This window comes from Caloenas nicobarica, chromosome 6 (assembly GCF_036013445.1).
Source record: "Caloenas nicobarica isolate bCalNic1 chromosome 6, bCalNic1.hap1, whole genome shotgun sequence".
Lineage (NCBI taxonomy): Eukaryota > Metazoa > Chordata > Aves > Columbiformes > Columbidae > Caloenas > Caloenas nicobarica.
In genome coordinates this window covers 11,184,847-11,207,106 of record NC_088250.1, presented here as the reverse complement: position 1 = coordinate 11,207,106, position 22,260 = coordinate 11,184,847, and the positions used below count along the sequence as shown (strand labels likewise).

The window sequence follows — 22,260 nt, the reverse complement described above, 5'->3', positions numbered from 1 at the left end:
ACTCTCAGCAGATAAGTCAATCAGATAATAGGGATAGGACCAGGTCCAAATCTAACTTACTTTACTAGTCTTTTACTGATTTCAGCAGCAATTTGCTTCATGAGACATGCCACTAAATAGAGTCAAATAGACAAGACTTGTCAAGTTGGCCTCTTTTAGGAGCACTCTGTGTCCACACATTCAGTTGCCTCACAACTGGCATTTCAGGGACTGAACTGCAAATGCTGTGAAGTAACTGGAAAGTTGTGAATTAGGTTTCAAACACAATGAAACAGAGTGCTGATGCTTTTAGTGGTAGAATCTTAGTTTTCAAATGCTTATCAGGATGTTGGATGCCCAGTTCCCTGTGTGGCTCTGAAAGTCTCAACAGTACCATTAATGGAAACCCTGTGAGATACTGTGATGCGTTTTTCCATCCAGGACATCAGGATAAGCTTGGAGTAGCTGAAACAAAGCTTCTTCACACTCTTCACTGGATGCTGCTGGAGGCCCCTCAGGACTGCAGCAATGACCGATTTGGAGGAGACAGAGGCTCCAGTTGGGGAGGGAGCAGTAGCGCCTTTATCCATCAGGCTGAAAACCAGGGATCACCAGGACATCCCCGGCCCAGTGCCATGAATGACGAGGACGAAAATAACAGAAGGAAGTTCTTCCAGAACTCCATGGCCACAGTGGAGCTCTTTGTGTTCCTTTTTGCTCCTCTTGTCCACAGGATTAAAGTAAGTGGAACACTGGTGAGGTATTTGTGTGGAGACACCTCTGAGCAGAAAATGAATGATTCTGCCTTTGTGACTGTTAATTAATTCAGCCCACAGTGCACACTGGGTCACCATTGGAAATGTTTTAACAAGCTGGCAGAATAACACTGCCATCAGGAAGAGACCCTTCCAGTGACGTGAACAATCACCACAGCATCAGGCAGACACAAAGGGAAATAAATCTGAAATGAGCTGTTTTCAGCCCTCAGGAATGTTGAAGATCCGTGTCCCTTGTGAAATCTTTGGGACCCTGGAACCTGCAGGAAGGATTGCGAGTTTTAGCTTGCTCCAGTGATTCTCAGCCATTGCTCAGAACGGCCTTGCTAGTTTTCAGGGATTCCACCACGGGGCTGCCACTGGGATTTGTCATTACAAATCATCTCGATGCTAATTACCAGGAATATGTACTAGTGGTATAAGCCTGGGAGTGGCAAAGGCTGCTGAAATGCTGAATTCTTCCTAGCGCTACACACACAAATGTGGGCTGCCTCTTGAATAAATGAAACGAAACTGGAGGTAGACCCTGCCTATCAGAGATTAGGTTCAATTTTTTAAAAAAAGATATTATTCTTTCTGGGATGTAGTTTCCCATTTATAAGATGGGGTTCATAACAATATTTCAGGTTTACCTTGAAAATGTCTGAGAAACTGTAGTGATGAACATCAAAAAGCTCTTGAAAGCGTGCATATTTCTGTCATCAAAGCAAAGCTCAAAAATAGTGAGGTAAATGAGGAATGTAACTGGCTCCCTAAGTCAGCATTGTCCCCTCTGTGTTTCACAGAGGTAGAGGTCTCAGGGGAAGAATACTATCTGATCAGATAACCAAAGTAATGCATGTGCTCAAGGAAAATGATACATGTTTGTACAGGCAGACCTAAATGATGGCATTTGTAACTTCCATGAGGCTTCTGTGTTTAGCCATGTGTTTTTAAATGAGGTGTTTGGGGGGCAAGGGGGATGCATGTAATCTGTAATTTAACAACATAGATAAAAAATGTTGGCTTGTCACCAGAAGCTAGCAGTGTAAAGTGAAGATGCAAAACATTACTGCTGCCACTTTCAAAAGCCTTGCAAGGTGCTCCTTAGTAAAAACAGTAATTTAAAATAAGATTAGTTTATAACAAGGCTTGTGAGCTTATTATGATGAGATGGCACTAACGAAGAGTAGGGAATACAAGGGCTGGAGAGCTACAAGCAGTCATCTACTGCAATTCCTTTAGTTCTGTCTGCATTGTTGATTTCAACCACTGAGGCATGCGGAGCTATGTTAACAGGAGATGGTGGTGCAGCTATAATTATGCTGCCAAAACTGATATTACCATGTTTGTTTGACTTGTGGGGATAGCTGGACTATACCAGCATCAGTGTCCCCTAATGTAGATCTGACTGTAGGTCAAGTAGGTGCATACCTGCACTTTGATATATCTAAGATTTACTTGAGTACTAATTTACATGATTTCAGCTACTTGCATATGGAAAACAATGATGGCACAAGTCTAAGTAGTACCAATGTCTCTGTTTTGACATAGCTCAGGCACTAACAGTGCAAATAATAATGACATTACTGTATACTACTATTTCCTATTAATTTGTTACATTTCATGTTTCCTCAATTTCTAAGTAATGTTTTAAAGTTTAGTATTCTTATTCTTTTGGGGCAAGAAGTTCAGGTCCTGGAGTGTAAATCCTAAGGCTGAGATTGAATACCAGAGAGGAAGCGATTATATGTGGTCAGAAGGGATGTGTTCTGACACAGGAATGACTTTTTCTTTTACAGCTTAATGTCCTGAAAAATACAGGGTTCGTTAATAGGATTCATTAACTAGTATAGAAATTTCATTTGGGAAAAGCCTCTTGTATATCTTTGTGTTGAGATTTCCCTATTATTTTTTAATAGCTATACTTGAAATGTATTAATGTCTACTGAGTAGTGTCAGTGGCCCTTGAGTTAGCATATACTGACCACAAAGCTGCACATGGTATCACTCATTTCTTGTAAGAGCTGTGCATCAGAGAAATTACAATCCTTTTAGACTGGAAACAACATTCTTTTTTGTGAGTGTGTGTGGTACAACCTCTGTTTGTCTTTCTAGGAGTCTGACCTGACATTTCGGTTGGCTAGTGGCCTTGTTATTTGGCAGCCTATGTGGGAACACAGGCAGCCTGAAGTTTCTGCCTTCAATGCCCTTGTAAAACCAATCAGGAACATCGTTACAGGTCTGTGACTTTGCTGTGGTAACGTAGCTCCTGAAAGTGGGAAACCTTTCCTTTGTTTGCCTGATGCAGCCTTAAGTTTTGTAGCCATCATATTTGAAGGAACTAGTCAGACCTTTGAAAGTAGTTGAAGTTTGTTTCCCTTCTGAGTCAGCTGACATTTGCATAATAATTAAATAGTAGATGAGAGAGAAATCACAAATAGGAAATGAGAAACTCTTCAGTAGAGTTATCATTTCCAGTCAGCCTCATATTGCTGTTTTATCATATCTTCCTTTGTTGCTAAGAAGGTCAAAGGCAGTATCTAGCAGCAGCCTGAAATGGGTGGGGAAGGCTTTCCCGAACTGGCACTGGACAAAAATTATCAGTGAAAAGCGCACAGTTGGCAGTGTAGGTTCTCCTCCTATCTAAAATTGGAATTTCACCATATTATGAAATTAGTTTCAAGAGGCTCCAAGGAAGGTTTAGGTTGTGAATTTGCTTTTGCATACTGGAAGGGGTTGCTCTTCCTTTGTACTTCAGCCATAATGAGACTGGAGTTGGGTGCTTAGGCTTCCAAGCCCTTATGTCTGGCCTAGTTCTAAAAAAACTGTTTAGGTTTATGTTTTTAGACAACAAATTGGCATAATTCCTGCAAAGTAGTGAATTGAAAGTGTGCTGGGTGTATCGCTGTAGCATTGTTTGCTCATTCTCAAAAGTATGGAACCATAATTTTCACGGTAGTGAAAATGTAGTTCACTAAAACAGATTTTTCTGATGAGAAGTCATTTTGGATGTCATATTTTGTTCTGAAGGCTTTGTAGGCCTCTGACACAGTCCAGAATTGGAAAGATTCAAGCCTTTCAAATTATTTAAAACCATCTTTGACATCTAGTTCTTCCTCCCTCTGCTTCAGTTTCTGGAATTAAAAAATAAGATTTCAACCCTGGATCTAACAAAAGGAATTAGTCCTAAGTTTTCTTTGGCTGTTGGAATTTTTTCCATAGGTCTGGAGTGTGCTCAGAAAATCCCTAAAGCATAACATCAGGAGTATACTCTGAATTTAAAATACTCTGTTGTGTTTTGCAAATGTTTTCAGCAGAATGGGAATAGAAATTGGAATGAGGTTCTTTATATGAATGAAGATTCTGCTATCTTTAGCATCGTTGTCTCAAATTGGGACAAAAAAATTAAATTTACTTAAATTTTCCTTCAAAAAACAAATTTAAAAAAATCTACTGAAGAAGCTTTGCAAGGTTTTGTTTGGAGTCAGTCTGATACTAAGTCATATCTGAATAGCTTGCTATGTGACAGGACTTAAAAATTGTCATCCTAATCTTTGTGAAGCCCTTGTTCTTCTACAGTATCACTCATCAAACTTTCTGTATGACATTTGTGTGTTTCCTGTGCTGAAGGCGTTTGTCAAATTGGAAATCACATTTTGAGAGATGTAACCTAGAAAAGGAGCTGAATATATGTGAAAATAGGAGGAGAGAGAGCTCTAAAATAAAAGGCACTAGTGTGCAAAGGAAAATACAACCTGATGCCAAATGGGTTTGGCATAAAATGTATATCAAAATTTAATTTTAAAGAAATGGAAATTTTCAGTAGACAATGTTGATGACAACAAAATTGAAAGAATTGTGCAAAAATTTTTAAAGTCCTATTTCTTTTTATGGCTGAAGCTAACACCTAGGAAGTCCGCAGCAGGAAGATACTGCTTTGGGTTTGTTTTCTGGTTTATCCTTTTGGCGATACATTTTAATATTAGAGGTGATTCCTGAAATGTCCTCCTTTGACTTCTTTTCTCAGCTAAGAGAAGTTCTCCCACCAACAATCAGAGCGTGGCTTGTGAATCCCCTAATGTGGACAGTGGACACACTGAGGTAAGTTCTATGCTAATGTTAGACAAGCTAGAATAAGGAGCTGAGGGAGGGGGAAATTAATATTGAAACAGCACTTGCAGTTACCACCCTTAAGCGTTCCTTCTCCAGCAATTACAGTTCTCCAGAGTTCTTCTGAAGGCTCCCAACCTTTGTCTGCAGTGGGACCAAATGGTACTGAGCATGGTTGTCAGGATCTCCTTGGCCTTATCCTGTCTTATAGGATGGAAGCCTGATCTTATGTGTTTTCTTAGGCACGAGCCCTGTCTTACCCTTTGCCTGTACAATACCTAGTACTGAGAAGCCCCAGGCTTGATCAGTTTTTCCATGGTATTACCGTAGTATTATGGTATAAGTAATAGTCATGTCTAAGCACAAATTGCAGCAGGAAAACTAATATGAGAGAGAGAAATATGTTTATGTACCTATTTCCTTTTGTTAAAACTATCCAAAGGGACTCCAGGTGGTCTGTGAGACAACCCAGCCAGATTCTGTACCTTCGAAGGCCACCGTTTCAGCATGTCATCGTGGAAATTCCTTGGATGGAAGCATATCCTCCCAAACCTCTCAGGAGAGAGGTACTGCACATCCCAGGTACAAACCTTTTCAGCAGAAAGTTAGGCTAGTGTGACTCAATGGTGGAGGTCACAGCAGTCCTTTATCTTGAATCTGCGGTTATACCTACACGCTGAGGCTGTTGGATGTTTATCTCAAATTCTTAATTCAACAAATCTCAGTTCTCGGTGATGAACAAGGTGGTGACACTTGAAATTCTATGCCACTTTGGTTGGAGAAATCTCTAGCTGGCCTGTCGGGACAGTTTATTTGGTCTTTTCTAATGTGTTGACTTCTTATAATTAAAGACAAATAACAACCTGGAGGTTCAACCTTCCTTAGCTAGATTCAGCCTCAGGCAGCTGGTACCTTTTCTGGCTTCCTTCTTACCAAATTTTCTTTGCCTTTAGCAAAGGACTTTTGCGAGCCTCTCTCTGTTGTCTTGATTATACCTTCTTTGCATCCTGCTGCTTAGCTTGCTTTAGACTACTGACCCAAAGGAACAGGCTAACAAAGAAGCACAGGCAAGCAAACATCCTCCCAATTTGCCCTGCAGAGCTCAGGCTGTGGTTTTCCAGCATGACACTGATAAATTAACTTATTTTAATCTAGATTTGGGCAGGTAGAGATAGAACTGGATTTTCAGTAGAGCTGGACACTCCATAGTAAAGTAAAGTAAAGTAAATAAAGCTGATGAGTGTTTTCAGAGGGTGAAGAGGGAGGGAAGTCTAGCTGTATTTTTAGGTCTCTGTGGATTTAGGAGTGTCAGCTAAACTCCTCCTGAAAATTTTGTTTCTGTTGCTTTCTCTTTTGGGAAATGTCATATCCAAAACACTGCAGTGTTTTAAGAAGTTGCTGCATCACAGAGACAGAAGAAATGTGGGATGGAGTAGGTTTCTGGATATAATCTAGGAAAGGCTCTGATTTCTCAAAAAGGGGTTTGATGCACCCTTTCACTGGTGGAAAGGGAAAAGCTATTAGAGAATAGGGTTCTGATCCCATCAGGAGGCTTCCCTCGGGATTTTATATCAAGCCTCCTGTCAGTTCTGGGTCTTATTTAATTTGTATTAATGTGAGCCAGTAAAACTGAAGCTGGAGACAGAACTGCCTTTCTGTGTGTGAACACTACTGCTCAGAGAGTGCACAGGCTTAAAAAAATAAGCAGCCTTTTAAGAAGACTGAATCAGGTGATCAATTTGTCAAGCTGGGTCTGGTGGTTGCTATGGGGATGAAGCTTCAGACAGGCTTTGAAGAGAGCATCATTATGTCTCCTCATTTGCAGGACTCATTGATCAGTTAAAACTGTACAGGGAGCTTTGGTTGCCAAGCAACAGACAACTGGGGAACAAATGTTGTTTACTCCGCTTACCAACAGCCGCAGTATTCCTTTGTCCTTGGCCGGGGCTGACGGGAGGCTGCCTTTCCACTCTCCACTCCTGTCACAGGCAACCAAAAGCTGATTATACCAACACTAAGTTTCCTTCTAAATGAAGCAGAGAGTCTAATTTCTGGTTCCTCAGATGCTTCTTGAGCAAATGGCATGTTCCTCTGATCCTGGCTAATTATGCCTGCTCCACTCAGTGAAATTCTCCATTTGCAGATGATACAGTTTAACACTGAAGCACATAAAGGCACAGCCCCTTTATCCAGCTGCTGCCTTGAACACACTACCTGGGAAACAGACTTTTCAGGAAGGACTTTACTGACAAATATTTCATAAGGAGAATATGCCTTGCTCCAGGCTGCGTTGTGCCTCAGGTTTGCCTGTGCCATGTACAGGGGAGCATATAAGACTGTTTAGACTCAGACACTGATCTGGGTCCTGCAAAGTCACCAGGCAGCCATGCATCGTCCTTTACAATTGCTACTAAGGTGATGGACTCTGTTTCCTTTGCTGGAATTCTTTGAGTATCCCAGCTATCCTTAGTTTTTTAACAGGCTGTATCTATGAGACACAATCTTGACTGTGACAAAAACAGCCTTCACATCAGGTTTATGGGGAAAACTTTATAGCATATTTTCATTTATCGTTTTCTCCTTCCTAATTCAGTTTTCCAGGTATTTATAGCGGTTCATTTTAAAGTTGTCAAACTTGCAACATTTTTACCTTGAATACAGCAGTAGGGGAGAAGCTGTAAATCTATAGATGTATATAGTGACATATGCTGACACAGACAGGCTGGTCTGCAGTTGCCAAGTGCCTTCAACTTTGGCCTGTGGGGCTGGCAGCAAACCAGCTCCTGCAGGTTTGAGTTCTTAGGTACATGCATTGCTCCAAGCCCAGCCTTGCCACCTGCCTCTCATTTCCAAGTGTGTAATATGGAGCAGGGTTCACCTGATTCCAAGTGGTGTCGACATTCACTGCATACTTCTTTCTGCTTTGCCAGTCCTACATCTGCCTTGGATGTACAGGGCAGCTTTGTGGCACTAGGCAGCAATCCAGCAACGCGGTTTAAGCATGCACTTCGCTTCAAGCACTTAGAGATTTCACTGGGCAGTATTGCTGCTTGTTCCCTAATGATCTGCCAGACTGTGGCCTTGGACATCTCTGTTCAGAATGCAGTGGTACCCATGCTGTTTGCATGTGTCGTTTAGCAGAACTGATTATACAAATGGTTTTAAAAAAATAAATATTTTATGTTCTTGTGATGATTCCCAAATGCCTGAGAATATCATTCATGGGTGTGCTGTTGATTTTTATAGAATCCAAAAATCACAGAAGTACTCAGTTCACAGAGGTGTGTTTTTAAGACACTGAGTGGAAGCATTCAAATTGTGTACTTCCATGGGCAAAAAAAAAAAAAAAGATTTCCAGAGTTCTTGCCCCACCCCCAGCATTTTACACCCTTTTTTGTCATCTGATTCTCATTCCTCTGACTTGCCTTCACTGCTGCTTTTCTGACAGATTGTCTCCTAACAGCTAGTGAATGCAGAGGGTAGATCAGGCCAGTTGTACTCTGCTGGGAGAGAATTAGTGTAAAAAACAAATAATAAAAAAGTTGGGGTGTTTTATTGCAATAAGATTGTCTCTGAAAACAGATGTGATCCCTTCGAAGCCTGAAATCTCTTGAGTCTCATTTCTGAGGCTTACTACAGACATCTTGCTTTTGCATGCATTAACTTCTACACCACTTAGGAAATTCCATACTAAAACCCATCAGGAAATGACACCACTTGAAAAGCAGCAAAATCGTAATGAAGGCTAAAAATGATCCTTTTCTCTAGCACACCTGGGCAAAGAGCATCCACAACAGTAACTTTTACTTGTATAAGAATTTATTTAGTTGGCTTAAACGGTTAACTAACTTAGCTGCCCTGCCTGTTCCTTCTTAAGTAAGGCCTGATGTATACAAATGTAAACCATTCCTAAATACCTATTATTAGTATCTGAACAGCAGATGCTCAAGGGTCGTCTGTTTCCAGCTGAACAAATTATTCAGTTAGTGCAAGTGCTGGAGGCTTATCTTCAGACCACAGTTTCAGAAAGCAACCCTGCCCAAGAAAACACTTAACAAAGCATGTATTTGAGTCCTCTAGGGAGCTAATAGCTAAATATCCATCTATGCGTCTTCAGTAACGCTTTCCCCAGTCAGGGCCTTACTCCCAAAGGGTCAGTGTCAAATGTCCCTGCAAGCTCAAGTGGGCACAGCTGTGTGCACATACTGGTGATTTCTGCAGATGGCAGGAGAATGAGAATGGCTTACAGCTTTTGATGAGTCGCTAAATTTTAGGCCTCTTAGTAGAGCTCTTGGGTCTTTTGGGGTGGACCAGAATGTATGCTGAGACAGAACTAGTTTCCAGCTATCAAAGAAAACTTTGTGGTGTCAAGAGTTACCCCTTAAGTACAGTTAAACATACAAACTTGACGAGTCATCACTGAGTGATTCTTTATTCAGAGCGCTGAGTATCTAAGAAGGGCTAAGGAGCCTGATGACTAACATTTCTACTCCTGCTTTTTGGAACAGGGTGTCCTTGGTGATCCCACCATGCCAGAAATCTCGCTATGCCACGTACTTTGATGTGGCAGTGCTGCGCTGCCTGCTGCAGCCACATTGGTCTGAGGAGGGCACGCAGTGGTCACTAATGTACTATCTGCAGAGGCTGAGGCATATGCTGCAGGAGAAGCCGGAGAAACCACCTGAGCCAGAGATCACCCCTTTACCAAGACCTCGCAGCAGCTCCATGGTGGCTGCTGCACCCTCTCTGGTGAATACCCACAAAACTCAGGTAAGCAGTTGCCATCAATAAGAAAATAGCAACTGTGGTGATGCTGGGAAGTGATGGGTGGACAACTATTGAAAAGCACAGCCTTGGTGTTGGTTGAACTGCCTGGAGATCATATGTGTGCATCGACTCAGAAAGAGATCCTGAGAATAATGAGGGGTTTCGAGGCAGAATCTGATGCAGAGAGTCAGAGCTAGTGACTGCTGAAAGCTTGAGGGTTGATTTGAGATAATTAATCTAGAGTGAACTGTGATAACATTATTTTTTAATGTGAGAATATACTAATGTGGTGGTCAGAAGAAATCAGACTGCCTTTGTGTTACTGTGTAATGCTCAGGACTCACTGAGCTGCTTTGGTGTAACCCCTCAAAAGAGAGAAAAGGAATTGGACTTGGTGTAGCACTGCACACTCCAGGCAAACATTCGGGTTAAAATATTGGAGTAGACTTTGCAAACAGTGGCAGTGAACAAAGCCCTCCATGTTGTTACCTCTTCTCCTGCTGTTGTTATTGCTTAACTTTTACCCTTATATTTGACAGCAAAACCTCAGTAGTCCTAACTGTCCTAATAGGTGTCAAGACTTGCTCCCTGTTTTGCTGGAAAAGGAACCCCAGACTACCAGCCTTGGTGCACTACAAATCTTGTGTTAAAGCTTAAATGTTTTTTTTTTTTTGGGTAGCTGACTGTTGTTCAAGGGATAAAAAAGGGATGCTGCTGCAGTTTCAGCTAATCTGCTTGTTGGTTTGTGCCACTTTTAGGTTGTACACTCTTTTCTTGTCATGTGGGCTTTTAACAGCAAATACTGATTTACTAAATTGATGGAACTGCCTAACAGAATTTAATACAGATTCTATTTTTGCAATCCAATTTTATAAAACACCTCAAGAAGGCGGCTCTGTCTTCTGTTAATATTACTGTCAAATATCTTTTTTGAGTCAGAACTCTCTGGATTTTTGGTGTGTTTTCTTAAAATCCTCGCTTTCAGTATTGTAGAGCTCTGGCAGTTTTTGACTGGTTATTTTATTAGGGAGAAGGGTGAAATATATTTTCTTCTGTATAGCCCAGATCCTCATAAGCCAAAATACAAGCATAAACACTGTAAATATTAGTATCATTATTTTTAAACCTCATGATTTTATAGCCATTCTTATGATTTTTTGTGAGGGCTGGTGGTCACCTGTGGTTTTAAGGGCTCAGCAGCAGCAGTATTGTTGAAACTATGTTATACTTTAGTGTCATTTCTACAAAACGTTGCCTGTTTTATCCCTTGACATAACTCCGTAAAGGCCAGGTGATATGAATTACTATTCAGTCTTAATCTACCTTTGCATGAGGATTTTATAGGATTGCTGTGCGTGTACAGAAAATCCTCCTTAATATTGTCTCCTGGAGGGAGAACTGGAAGGTATTGCTATTGATGTGGTTCACTGTTTCCATGCATATTCTGTCCCTTTACCTTTGCTCATAACAACCTGGTTATTTTACACATCAACAGGTTTAGTGACTAGTGCAGCAGTGAGTGTGGTCAGTGGTTCTCAGCACAGTGGCAGCATGAATGGGGTTGTCCTCTGTAGACGCTGTTTGCACCAGTATTGTGGTGCTTCTTCTCTGTACAGTGAAACATCTCTCCTTTCACACATTCGACTATTTCTTGCTTTTCCGGGCTGTTTCTCTTGCAGAAGATCCCTTTGCTCAGTTGCTCTTCACTAACAGTTTTCTGTTAAATCCATTTGCAATTCCACTGGGTACTTTCTAGCTGTTAACGTGAGGACTCTGTCCAGGGCATTCTTCCCTCTAGGGCTAGGTTTGATTGCTTGTGGTAACCTCTGTGTCAGCCCTGTGTATTTTTACTTCATCAAATTGGAATCCTATTTAAAAAGGTTTCCAATTTGTTACAAAGAACAGCTGTGATGGAGGAGGTGAACTGGTCTTCCATGTTCCAGAAGTTTAAACTCATGCCCTTCTTCTTTACAACTCTGAAGACTGAAACCTTTGCAATGCCCAGAGACACCTAGGCTGCTTCACACCAGCTGACTGTAGAGACTTAACTGCTGTTCTTAAATTCAGAGTCTCTTCACTTAAGACTCTCTGTGAGTCCGAGGAGATAATGCCACCTCCAGAGGGCTAAGATCTGTCATTTCTTTCTATCAACATAGGGGGTTGTATGCTAAGACTTCACCAGCTCATCCAACACATGGATATGGTTAAAGCCTGCTTTTTCAGTCTGGATCTTAAACTCCTAACACAACGTCATTATTTCAGGTTGATTAATATATCTCAAAAATATCAGCACACTGTTTCAGCAGGATAGGTTTACAGTGGCAGGCAGAAACTGATTAAAGACAAAACCAGCTGCCTGCAAATCACATCAGGGACCAGTAGATTTTTCTGGTAAATCCACATTCTTTCTATTGTTCTGCACTTTATCAGGGTAACTTCTGCATCTCCCTATGCCTCAGCAAAACTCTCACACTTCTTGTTGGTTTCTGTGTACTTGAAATCCCATTTCAAATATAAGCTTGGGCTAAAGGAGTAGGGGATCGAGAGAACATGAAAAACATCCTCCATGTTTTGCCTAGTAAACTGAACAGCAAAGTAGAAAAAGATTCAGTGCAGCATGCCAGCACTCCTTATTGCATAGGAAAAAGGGTACCAGATAGAGTGTGAATAAAATTAATACTAATTTCCTCTAGAAAGGGACTTTAGTCTAAACATATTTCAGACCTGGCACCATGTGATAAAGGAAACCTGCTTTGCACCTGTATGCAGTGATTTCAGTGTAAGGACAGGTCTAGGAAATGAAACCTTCAGAGGCTCACAAACCTCCACAGTCATGCACTAACATTGCCGGGGCAAAGAGCCAAAGCTTAAATTAAGCATAAGACCAATGCAGCTGTAATGTTCACTGCAATGCTAATATAAAGCCAAGAGTCTCAAGTGTAATATCATCAGAGTTGAGAGAAGTACTAATGAGCTGGTAGCCATACAGTCATGCAGAAAGAAGGCAACAGAAAACAGAAACAACAAAATCTAGAGTAGCAGCCCCCAAACTATTTTACTTACTTATCCATCTTGTGCATATCATAATTGCCACATAGCCTACTGCACAGAATAACCACCTTTTTAATTGGTCTCCAACAGGAGTGCTAGCTCGATTAATTGAAATACATCATATACCACACCGTACATTTAAGATGATTATGTAATTGGGTTTTCTAGTGCTGTTTGCTTGATATCTACCCTAAGTGGATTTCAGAACTGGGACTGTGTCTTTCTGTGTGTTTATATAGCTTGTATCACTCGTTCTGTCCTTTTGGTGACCATAAGCTACCTAAAAAAACACTGATTTAGTAGCTAGTGGACAAAGATAATGAATTTGAAATAAATTCATATGATGTTTTCTAGCCAGAAGAGACCAGAGACCTGTGACAGCTAAGAACCAAGCCATATTAAATACTTGCTGGCCTTGCTGTTGGGAGCACCTAGGGTTGAATCCTGACTTGCTGTCTGTTGGGTTTTACATATGACTTCTCTCCTGAATCTTTAGTCTTATATACAAAATGGTTTAAAAGCATACCTTGACTGAGTGTGACTGAAAACAGCCGTGAAGAGGAACCTTACTGTTGTATGTCTCCTTCATTCTTGTGTTGATAAAATTAATGGGAAGAATTCAAGGGTAGTCTTTGATTAGTCTGAAAAGTCTCTGAAGAATGTATGGTCTCCAGTAGCCCAGGACTGCAAACATGCTACCTGGCACTTAAGACTTCAGCTGCAAAGAATGTCACCAGCTTCTGCTGGACTTTCATATCCATAAAACTGCATATTGTGTACTGCAGAGCTCGCTAGCTCTGCAATGCACAAACTGGCTAGCCAGAATCTAAACCTCCTATACCACAGGAGTCGCTTCATCTATCATTGGCATAAGGCTATTTCTGGATTGAAAGCAAAAAGGTATTTTAACATGACTTAGTTGTTTAGCACAAGCTTTCTGATGGGGCAACAAGGATAAAGAGCATCTCCATTGGAAACAAGCTGATATTTAGGCAGAAGAAAATTATCCTGAGGGAATTCGGTCGGGTCAGCTGCACAAACGTCTAATGAAAAGTGGCATCAGATCTTTAATGAGAACAGATGGCCAGGAGCTGAGCTTCTGACACCTTTTGTAGCAAAGCTTTTCTTTACAGTAGGCAGCTGTACCATGTGTGGCTCAGTGCAGAAGGGGAGTAGAGTGCACTCTTCTGAACCATCAGTCAGTTATTCTCAAGGTTTTCACTGTCATGGGACATTCTGTGCTATAGCTATAGGGGCTTTCACAAATATGAACTGTGATGAGAACCATGATGAACAGAGCTCAGAGCACTGTTACAGCAAGTGAAGGATGTTTATTGATGTATAAGTCTTAGGTTTCTTTAGTGAATAAATAATTTTTTAAAAAATCAAGTCTCTTGAAGGCACAGTGCTGCTTATTACAGTTTGATTCCAAAATACATCTTTAAGGGCATATGTTGTTAAGGGCATATTCTCTTAGATCTTAAATAAAACACTTCAAAAAGAGTAGCCATTTTGATTGCTCATAAATGTAAACCAAGGCCTCAAGAAATTCATCAGCAACCCAGAGCCCAGGATCCGAATCAGAATAGAATTGAACATGAATCTTCCATGCCACTAGATCATGCTGACAGCAATGCCTGAGGCTTTCTGTGGAAGCGCAATATGCGGTACTTTTTTTCCTGTGGTGACAGAAATGTTAAGACAAGGTCAGTTATTCTGTGAGTTTCTACATTTTGTTGTTTCTTCATTTGTTTTTCTTTTAATGTGTGAATAGTGTTTTGTGTCATGAAAGTCCTTTTCCTCTACAGTGCTCCTATGACAGCTCTTGGAAGAAGCGCTTTTTTTTTTTTTTTTTTTTAGCTGATTATCCTCTATTTCTCCTTGTGCTTATTGTCTGCTTTTGGGAACTGCAGGATCTTACAATGAAATGTAATGAGGAAGAAAAATCACTAAGCACGGAGGCATTTTCCAAGGTTTCACTGACCAACTTGCGTAGACCAGCAGTTCCAGATCTCTCCACAGACCTGGGGATGAACATCTTCAAAAAGGTGAGTGGAAGAAAATTGTACTTTAATTTATCTAGTATTCAGCACCTCAGAGCCCTGCTAGGTAGCAGCTTAAGGTCTACTTGAACTATTTATTCATGCCATAGATGGGAGTGACAGCTTTTTCCATTAGAAGTGATTCTGTGTGTTATTACATAGGTTTTTATATGCACATTCCAAACACAACACTGAAATCTTTACACAAATAACTGTCCTGCTGAAACTGTGTAAGGGGAGGGTACTCAGGCAATGCTGATTTTTTAAGTGCTGATGCTCATTGTAGTTCCAGCTGATTCAGTGAGGTTTTCTGATGTTTTTACCTCATGAAGCTCTGGGTTTGCAGCCATCCGAGACACTTAGCAGAGTTTTGTGGATTCTGTGAATCTAGCTCATAGTCTGAGAATGTCATAAAATTATACAAGGGCATCCATCCCGGTCTAGGGCAAGATTGAGTTTTTTTAAATACTCATATGGTCCCAGAGTGCAGATAGTTGCTATCAGGATGACTGGCCAAGATAAAAAGCTCAGAGTGGAAGGTTACACTTGAGCCACACATCAGTGTTATCTTTTTCCCTCAAATGGTAGTTTGCCATGCTTCAAAGCCTCTACCTGATCTCGTATTTGCTTCTCTTCCTCCTCCAGTTTAAGAGCCGCAAAGAAGACAGGGAGCGTGAGCGCAAAGGGTCAATTCCTTTCCACCATACTGGGAAGAAGCGGCAACGCAGGATGGGACTGCCCTTCCTCCTCCATGAGGATCATTTGGATGTCTCGCCCACTCGCAGCACTTTCTCCTTTGGCAGTTTCTCTGGAATTGGAGAGGACCGGCGTGGCATTGAGAGAGGAGGATGGCAAACCACCATATTAGGTGAGATATTGTTATCTCTGCCCCAGGTTCTGTGTCATTCCTGTCCTGAACATTCACAGAACAACAGGGGCTCTTTATTTCTTCATCCATCCTATTGCCACCTATGTCCTTGGCTCTGTTTGCAGCATTACACACCTGTTAGAAGAAATGGCAACTGTGCTGACAGCAGACCTTGAATAACTTATGTTATAGGTCACTTTTTCTCTGAAAACTACCATCTTTACTGGAATAATAACTATGGTAGCAGACTATAGTCACATCTGGACCACTTCAATACACTTTGCCTGAGTGGTAGCAAGCATTGCACAACTGCAGCTTAAAATAGATTCAAGGAATGATTGCAACCTCTTCTTTTAAAAATAAATATCTGGAGAGGCAGCAATATGGTCATTAGGAGTATGGCAAAAAATATTCACAGTCTTCCTCAAGTGGATACAAAATAAATAGGGTGTTGTCTCACATAGTGAGGCTTACACTGTCTTGATACTGCAAAGATACAGTGTTTAAATATTGACTCCTTCAAGCTTCCAAGTTCACTAAACAGTGTCTAGGCATTGGTTTTGTTTCACAAATTTACTCCCGATGTCATAGATTTTCATCCTGACACCCTTTCTTGGAGATGATAGATAGCAAAATGATTGCCTGAGGCCATGCCAGAGCCTTCTCATTTTCACTGGCTTAGATGGCATCATTTTGTAAGCTCTATGTTGTAAACATGTCGCTCTTTGGGACACAGAACAATGACCTTAGCCAAGTGAATTCTTGAAGATTCACATGTGTTTTGTCCATAGTTGGTACACAAGCACGTACAGATTTGTACAAGTGTAGCAAACTTATTATCCAAATCCTCTTTCCCATATCTTCAGTAGCTCAAGAAGTTTGTTACATTTTGACCTTAGGGGCTCCAGATTCTTGTCCTGGCTTAACCTACGGTTCTTTCATTATGATATATCAGTGAAATCATGTATTTCAGATACAAGAGTCAATAGCTCCTTTGCTTTAGTGCTCCCCATCCAAACATACTTATTTCTTTTGGACAAGGGAAGAAGAAACCAGATTACTATAACTTGCCCCAAAGAGTGGAGTCTTTCAGTGCTGATCAGTCTTATTTTCCTGAAGCTGCTGTAGAGGGGCAACGTGGGTGTCAGCTGAATCACTATGTGCTGAGGGGAACAGCCTTGCAGGGAGTTTGTACATTTGGTGTTTATGCCAATGACCTGCCACGAGATATCCCACTATAGTGTTTGGTTCTGCTTCACAAGGTCCTGGAAGGTCTTGAATTTGCTGACTCCAATCCTTCAATTTCTAACCTCAGTTACTGTCTGTTGCCTCCAAGCACCTTTTGGATGAGTGAACTAAATATCCATTTCTTGTCTTCACCTAGGGAAGTTTACCAGACGGGGGAGCTCCGACACAGCAACGGAGATGGAGAGCCTGAGCGCTAGGCATTCACACTCTCATCACACGCTGGTCTCTGATCTGCCGGACCACTCAAACAGCCATGGAGAAAACACAGTCAAAGAAGGTAAATTTAACACATCGGGAAAGAAACGTTTCACTGAAATATCAACTCCAAGAAGCTGAGGAGGTGTTACTGTTTCTGTATGTGAGTAGGTGACTGTTTTTTCCTTTTTTTTTTCCACATCTCTTGAGGGGTTTTTTTGTTCTGTGTAGAAAATGTTTCAAACCTTTCATGTTTATCGGATGCAGTTTGTCAAAAAAATTGGCAGCCATCAGCAGGGAGGAGGCAGGGTTTGGCGTTTTTTTTGCCTTACCACAACACAACATAGAAGTTATGGGCAGAAACTTGGTATTGCTAACTTCAGTGGTTTCATGGGGAATCTTGTGGTATTTAACACCCCTTTGCAGTCCCCAGCTTCTGGATTGTGCTCAGAATGACTTTTTTTTTCTTAATTCCCCTGGTTCCAAATAGAAGCGTGGCTTTTAAATTTACTCGAAACCTCCCTGGGGCCCATCTGTCTTGGAGCCCTCTGCAGAAATAGCGATGTCAGTGTGACCACGATGGGAGAGCCTCTGGTGGGATCAAGTCTGCTCCAGAAGAAAGAGTCTTTCTATTGGCAGGGCACCACCTTTGTCAAACGCTGTTAGCCAAGCAGAGGAAAGCTCTCTTCTGTCAACCAGGCTGTCTGCACCAGAGCACTTCGCTGGCACTGCTCCTACTTCCTTAACACAAAGAATTTGTTTTCTCCCTCGTGTGTAGCGCTGCTGGCAAAACTCGGTCATAGAGATTGGGCCTCACTCGTGGCAAGTGCCGCCTTAAGCCTTGATGAAGAAACAGGATATCGCACACCCCATGGAGCAAGGCACAGTCTGTCTCTGCAGAAGCTGTCAGGCAGCATACTGAGGAGGCTACAGATGCACTCAGATGATGTGTGCTGTAGCCATGGAGCTCTCAAAAATCCATGCTCTTTTAGCGCAGCAAATCTGAATAGTCTGAGAGAGGATGGATTTGCATGAGCTCTAATCCAGCGTGGGCACATCTCCTTCCATCTCTGGTCTGTGTCTCCTGGGCAAAGCTCTTCTCCTGGATCAGTTTTGTGGAGTTTGTCTTTCTGACCTGCATTTGTTTTATAGGACAGTAATCCCACTCACTACACCAGCTTCCTAGCCAAATATTTTCTAAAAGGTAGCCGTATGCAATGCTTATTTTTCTAGTTTTACCCCAGGTACAATTGTGCAGAAACTATATGAATACTAGGACAAATCATACTATTTCTAGTGGTAGTCTATCACTTTGAATGAACCATTCTGTAGTTAGAGAATAAGTACAAATATTACATGTCTCTTGTTTTGTGTGACCAACTATATCCAAGGTAATTCGTGATTTCCCATCTGTTGTCTACTTTCCCCTGCCAGATGACATTTGCTAATACATTCATTTATTCTGGCCGAGACACTGAAAAACAGAGATGAAAATTTAGTTATGTTCTAGGTAGCCTCTCGAGGAGGCATGGGCATGTGGGCACATGCTGCAGACATGCATGGATGTCAATGAAGAGTCTTTGGTCCTCCTTCCCTGCCTCTGTGAGTTCCATCCAGCAGTCAGTCCTATCAGTGGTAATGAAATAAAGATAGAACACAGAAGAAGTTACTTTATGTAGGATTTTGACATGGATTTTTGTTACCTATTTCAAAACAAACTAAGCAAAGCCTCAGTGGAACAAAAAAGAGCTACCCTTAGATAATCGTCAAACTTGGTAGCTCAGGAACAAAATTTCCTTATTCCGTCTTTATTGTTGTCTTCACCATGCAAATTTCAGTGAATGCCATTTAAAAGTCACACTTGCCAGCAAGTAATGCTGTGATTACAGGCAGCTAATTCCTGCCCCGATCACTGAGCGAATTGTAGCCTTGTTCAAGGTACTGCTATTGGGCTTGGAACATTTATCCTAATAAGCAGTGCTAGTTCAGTGCTGGCAGGGTTGCACAGGCTGTGAGGAAATGTAATTACCATTCTGGCATATTGTTATTTCATAATATAACCAGTCCATCGCTGAGTCAGTGCTTGAAGATTCTTATTAGATGTATGTTATTTTATTCATTAGAACACATTAATTGTCCTTAGGTAGAGGTACTCTGTTATTCCATAGTCCTTTTACTTTACTGTCTGGCAGAAGATGTTTCAAATCAACACTATGGGACACATAAGGTCTTCCTACACTGCAGGGTAAACCACTAAGTGTGGGAAATTACTAATGTCATGCCCTGGAGTTCAGCATGAGTTATAAAACCATGGTGAATCCTAGATGAAAATTGGCCTCTGTAGCCAAAATGCTGTCACTACCTGAGCTAACCGATTAAAAGTTAAGCTTGGCTATGTTGTGAGGCCCCTTCTCTCAGCACTGTGACCTTAGACGCCACGTGGTCTTTCTCATCAGTGAGCTTTGGATTTTGGAGATGGTTTAGATTGTCACAGGTACTGTTAGGAACACACTACTTTTTTTTTTTTTTCAGCTGGTGTGATGAAATATTTCAAAATGGTGTGATGAGAACAATTAGCCATTGGAACAGTCTACCCAGGGAAGGGGTGAATTCCCCAACACTGGACACTTTTAAGATTCAGCTGGACAGGGTCCTAGGCCATCTTGCCTAGGCTGCGCTTTTGCCAAGAAAGGTTGGACCAGATGGTCCTTGTGGTCCCTTCCAACCTGCTATTCTATGATTCGATGACGTAGAAAGCTGTTCCAAATTGATGTTGCTGTTACCCTGCCTTCACTCCTGCTGCAGAGTCCTTCCTCTTTCAGTTGCAGGAGCAGTGCTGTTTTTCAGACCAGGCACTGGACCAATACAGGAAGCAAAGCTAGCCAAAATCTAATCCCCCTTTTGGATTAGATTTAGGCTGGCTGTGCTCCCTGATCTACTTAACTGCCCAGTTGACTGAGATCAACTTAAGCTGCCATGGAATTGTGCTGCTAGAGCAAGCTAGGCGTTGTTCTAATTTGCACTGACTTAAAGGAAGAAATGAATCTATGCTTTCATCCCTGTATCCATGATAGGAATTAGGAACCTGTCTTGTTTTTCAGCATTACAAGCTGCATTAAGAACTACTCACTCCTTGTAAACAAGGACAGCCTCAGTTTGCCATTTCATAACTCTAGAGATGGAAATTTACAGGTAGCCATTTTCCTTCCTGCAGTGCGGTCCCAGATCTCCACCATCACTGTGGCCACCTTCAACACTACCCTGGCCTCATTCAATGTGGGCTATGCTGATTTCTTCAGTGAGCACATGAGGAAGCTTTGCAACCAGGTGCCTATCCCTGAGATGCCTCATGAGCCGCTTGCGTGTGCCAACCTTCCACGGAGCCTGACAGACTCCTGCATCAATTACAGTTGCTTGGAGGATACGGATCACATTGATGGAACCAACAACTTTGTCCACAAGAACGGCATGCTGGATCTCTCGGTAATTGGCAAGGACTGAGGAAAGCCAGGTCCCTCTTCTGTCAATATAGCTGTACCACTGAGGTCAGGGTTTTGATGGGCTTTTCCTCCACCTCTTTATATGACTTCTCTCAGCAGTACATAAAGGTCAGTCAGATACATTTGTGCATATCATAAAATTCTCCTCTGAGATACTGCAACTCCTCTTACTCCTTGCAAGGAGCGCATGTGAATGTGGAATGCACACATCAAATCTTGAGTGATATGATTTAATGGCTGTGTTCCTGGGGCATGCACCAAGTTCCCTATAAAATAGTATAAAACTGAATAGCACCTTTCTTCTACTGGCACCTTAAAACTCACCTTTTCTGCATTCCCCTTAATGACTTGACAGCTCCTGGTGCACTGAAGCAGTGTTCTCAGGCTCACAGATGTCATCTCATGGTTTCCTTTTCTGCCTGACTGTGCCCAGCCTGTGGTTTCCTGTCTTACACCTAGATTGTAGGCTCTTGGGGTTGAGGATTATGTGTACTTCATTCTGAGTTTGTACCGTGCCTGCTATAACGAGTCTCTGGTCTGTGACTAGAATTTCCAGGCACTAAATAGTACTAAGAGAGAAAATAAGTCTGACTTTAAATGTGATGTTTGAATCTCCCAGGTGGTCCTGAAGGCTGTTTACTTGGTCCTGAACCATGATATCAGTTCCCGGATTTGCGATGTGGCACTGAATATTGTGGAGTGCTTACTTCAGCTTGGTGTGGTGCCCTGTGTAGAGAAGGTTCGGAGGAAAAGTGAGAACAAGGAAAATGAGGCCCCTGAAAAGAGACCAAGTGAAGGATCCTTCCAGCTCAAAGGGGCAGCTTCTGCTGGTTCAGCTTGTGGATTTGGGCCTCCCCCAATCAGTGGGGCTGGAGATGGAGGAGAAGAAGGAGGAGGTGGAAGTAGTGGAGGAGGTGGAGGTGGAAGTGATGGAGGTGGTGGAGGAGGAGGAGGGCCATATGAGAAGAATGACAAAAAACAGGAAAAGGTTTGTCTTGCCTCTCTTTAGACAACTCCTGAATGTGTTGTAAGATCTGTTAAGACTGAGTGTGCATGTTTATGCAACTGCCCTTCTGCTTTCCCTCCTTTTTTTTGCACCACAATCGCAAATTAATTTGTTTTGCTATGTTGCTCACTTGGGGTTCCACCAAAGAAACACAATTGGGAATTCAAGCACTCTAACTATTGCAGCTGCCAAAAGCAGAGTTTGTGAGCCTTGCATGGACATTTTCAATATCTTGTTAAAGTGCCTGAAACCCTCGATCACAATGATTTTTTTTTTCAGGTTTGTTATTCACAGCTTATAAGGAAAAAGAGAATCCAATGTGTCAGCAGTTTCTTTTCTTTGATGACAAGAAATCATAAATTCTTCAGGATTGCTATGAGAATTGGCCAAGAGGTGGTGTTGCTGACCTCCAAAGTTGCAGTTCATAGCAGCATAATACCTAAGAAATTTTGAAAAGATGCTTGTTTTTCTGCTCAAGCAAGCCAGCTCTCTGTTTTTGAGACAGAATTTTTGAAAAAAGTGCTGAATGATATTCATAGGAGCATGTAGGGGACTTCGCATTTATAGCATGGGTTTTTGTGGGGTGCTGAAAGGGAGAGTGCTGCTCTGTCCTTAAACTTGAAAAATAGTTGGAGTAAACATTTCAAGAGCAACAACTCAGTACTAGAGCTTCTGAGAGGAGAAATTGATAGCAATTTGTTAAAAGTAAAATGCTATTAAAATCACAGAATCACAG

General features: G+C 41.7%; 1 protein-coding gene across 3 annotated transcripts in view; it reads left to right on the top strand.

Annotated features, from left to right (window-relative positions):
• Positions 1–22,260, top strand: part of UNC80 (unc-80 homolog, NALCN channel complex subunit) — a 127,270-nt gene that overhangs the window by 8,178 nt on the left and 96,832 nt on the right. For all 3 annotated transcript variants that reach the window (XM_065637635.1, XM_065637633.1, XM_065637634.1), the window contains exons 4-13: positions 421–719; positions 2,853–2,976; positions 4,765–4,838; positions 5,290–5,429; positions 9,356–9,617; positions 14,579–14,713; positions 15,353–15,575; positions 16,960–17,100; positions 20,233–20,501; positions 21,138–21,506. In XM_065637635.1, coding sequence (XP_065493707.1) covers positions 421–719; positions 2,853–2,976; positions 4,765–4,838; positions 5,290–5,429; positions 9,356–9,617; positions 14,579–14,713; positions 15,353–15,575; positions 16,960–17,100; positions 20,233–20,501; positions 21,138–21,506 — 2,036 coding nt within the window. The remainder of the gene's footprint in view (positions 1–420; positions 720–2,852; positions 2,977–4,764; positions 4,839–5,289; positions 5,430–9,355; positions 9,618–14,578; positions 14,714–15,352; positions 15,576–16,959; positions 17,101–20,232; positions 20,502–21,137; positions 21,507–22,260) is intronic.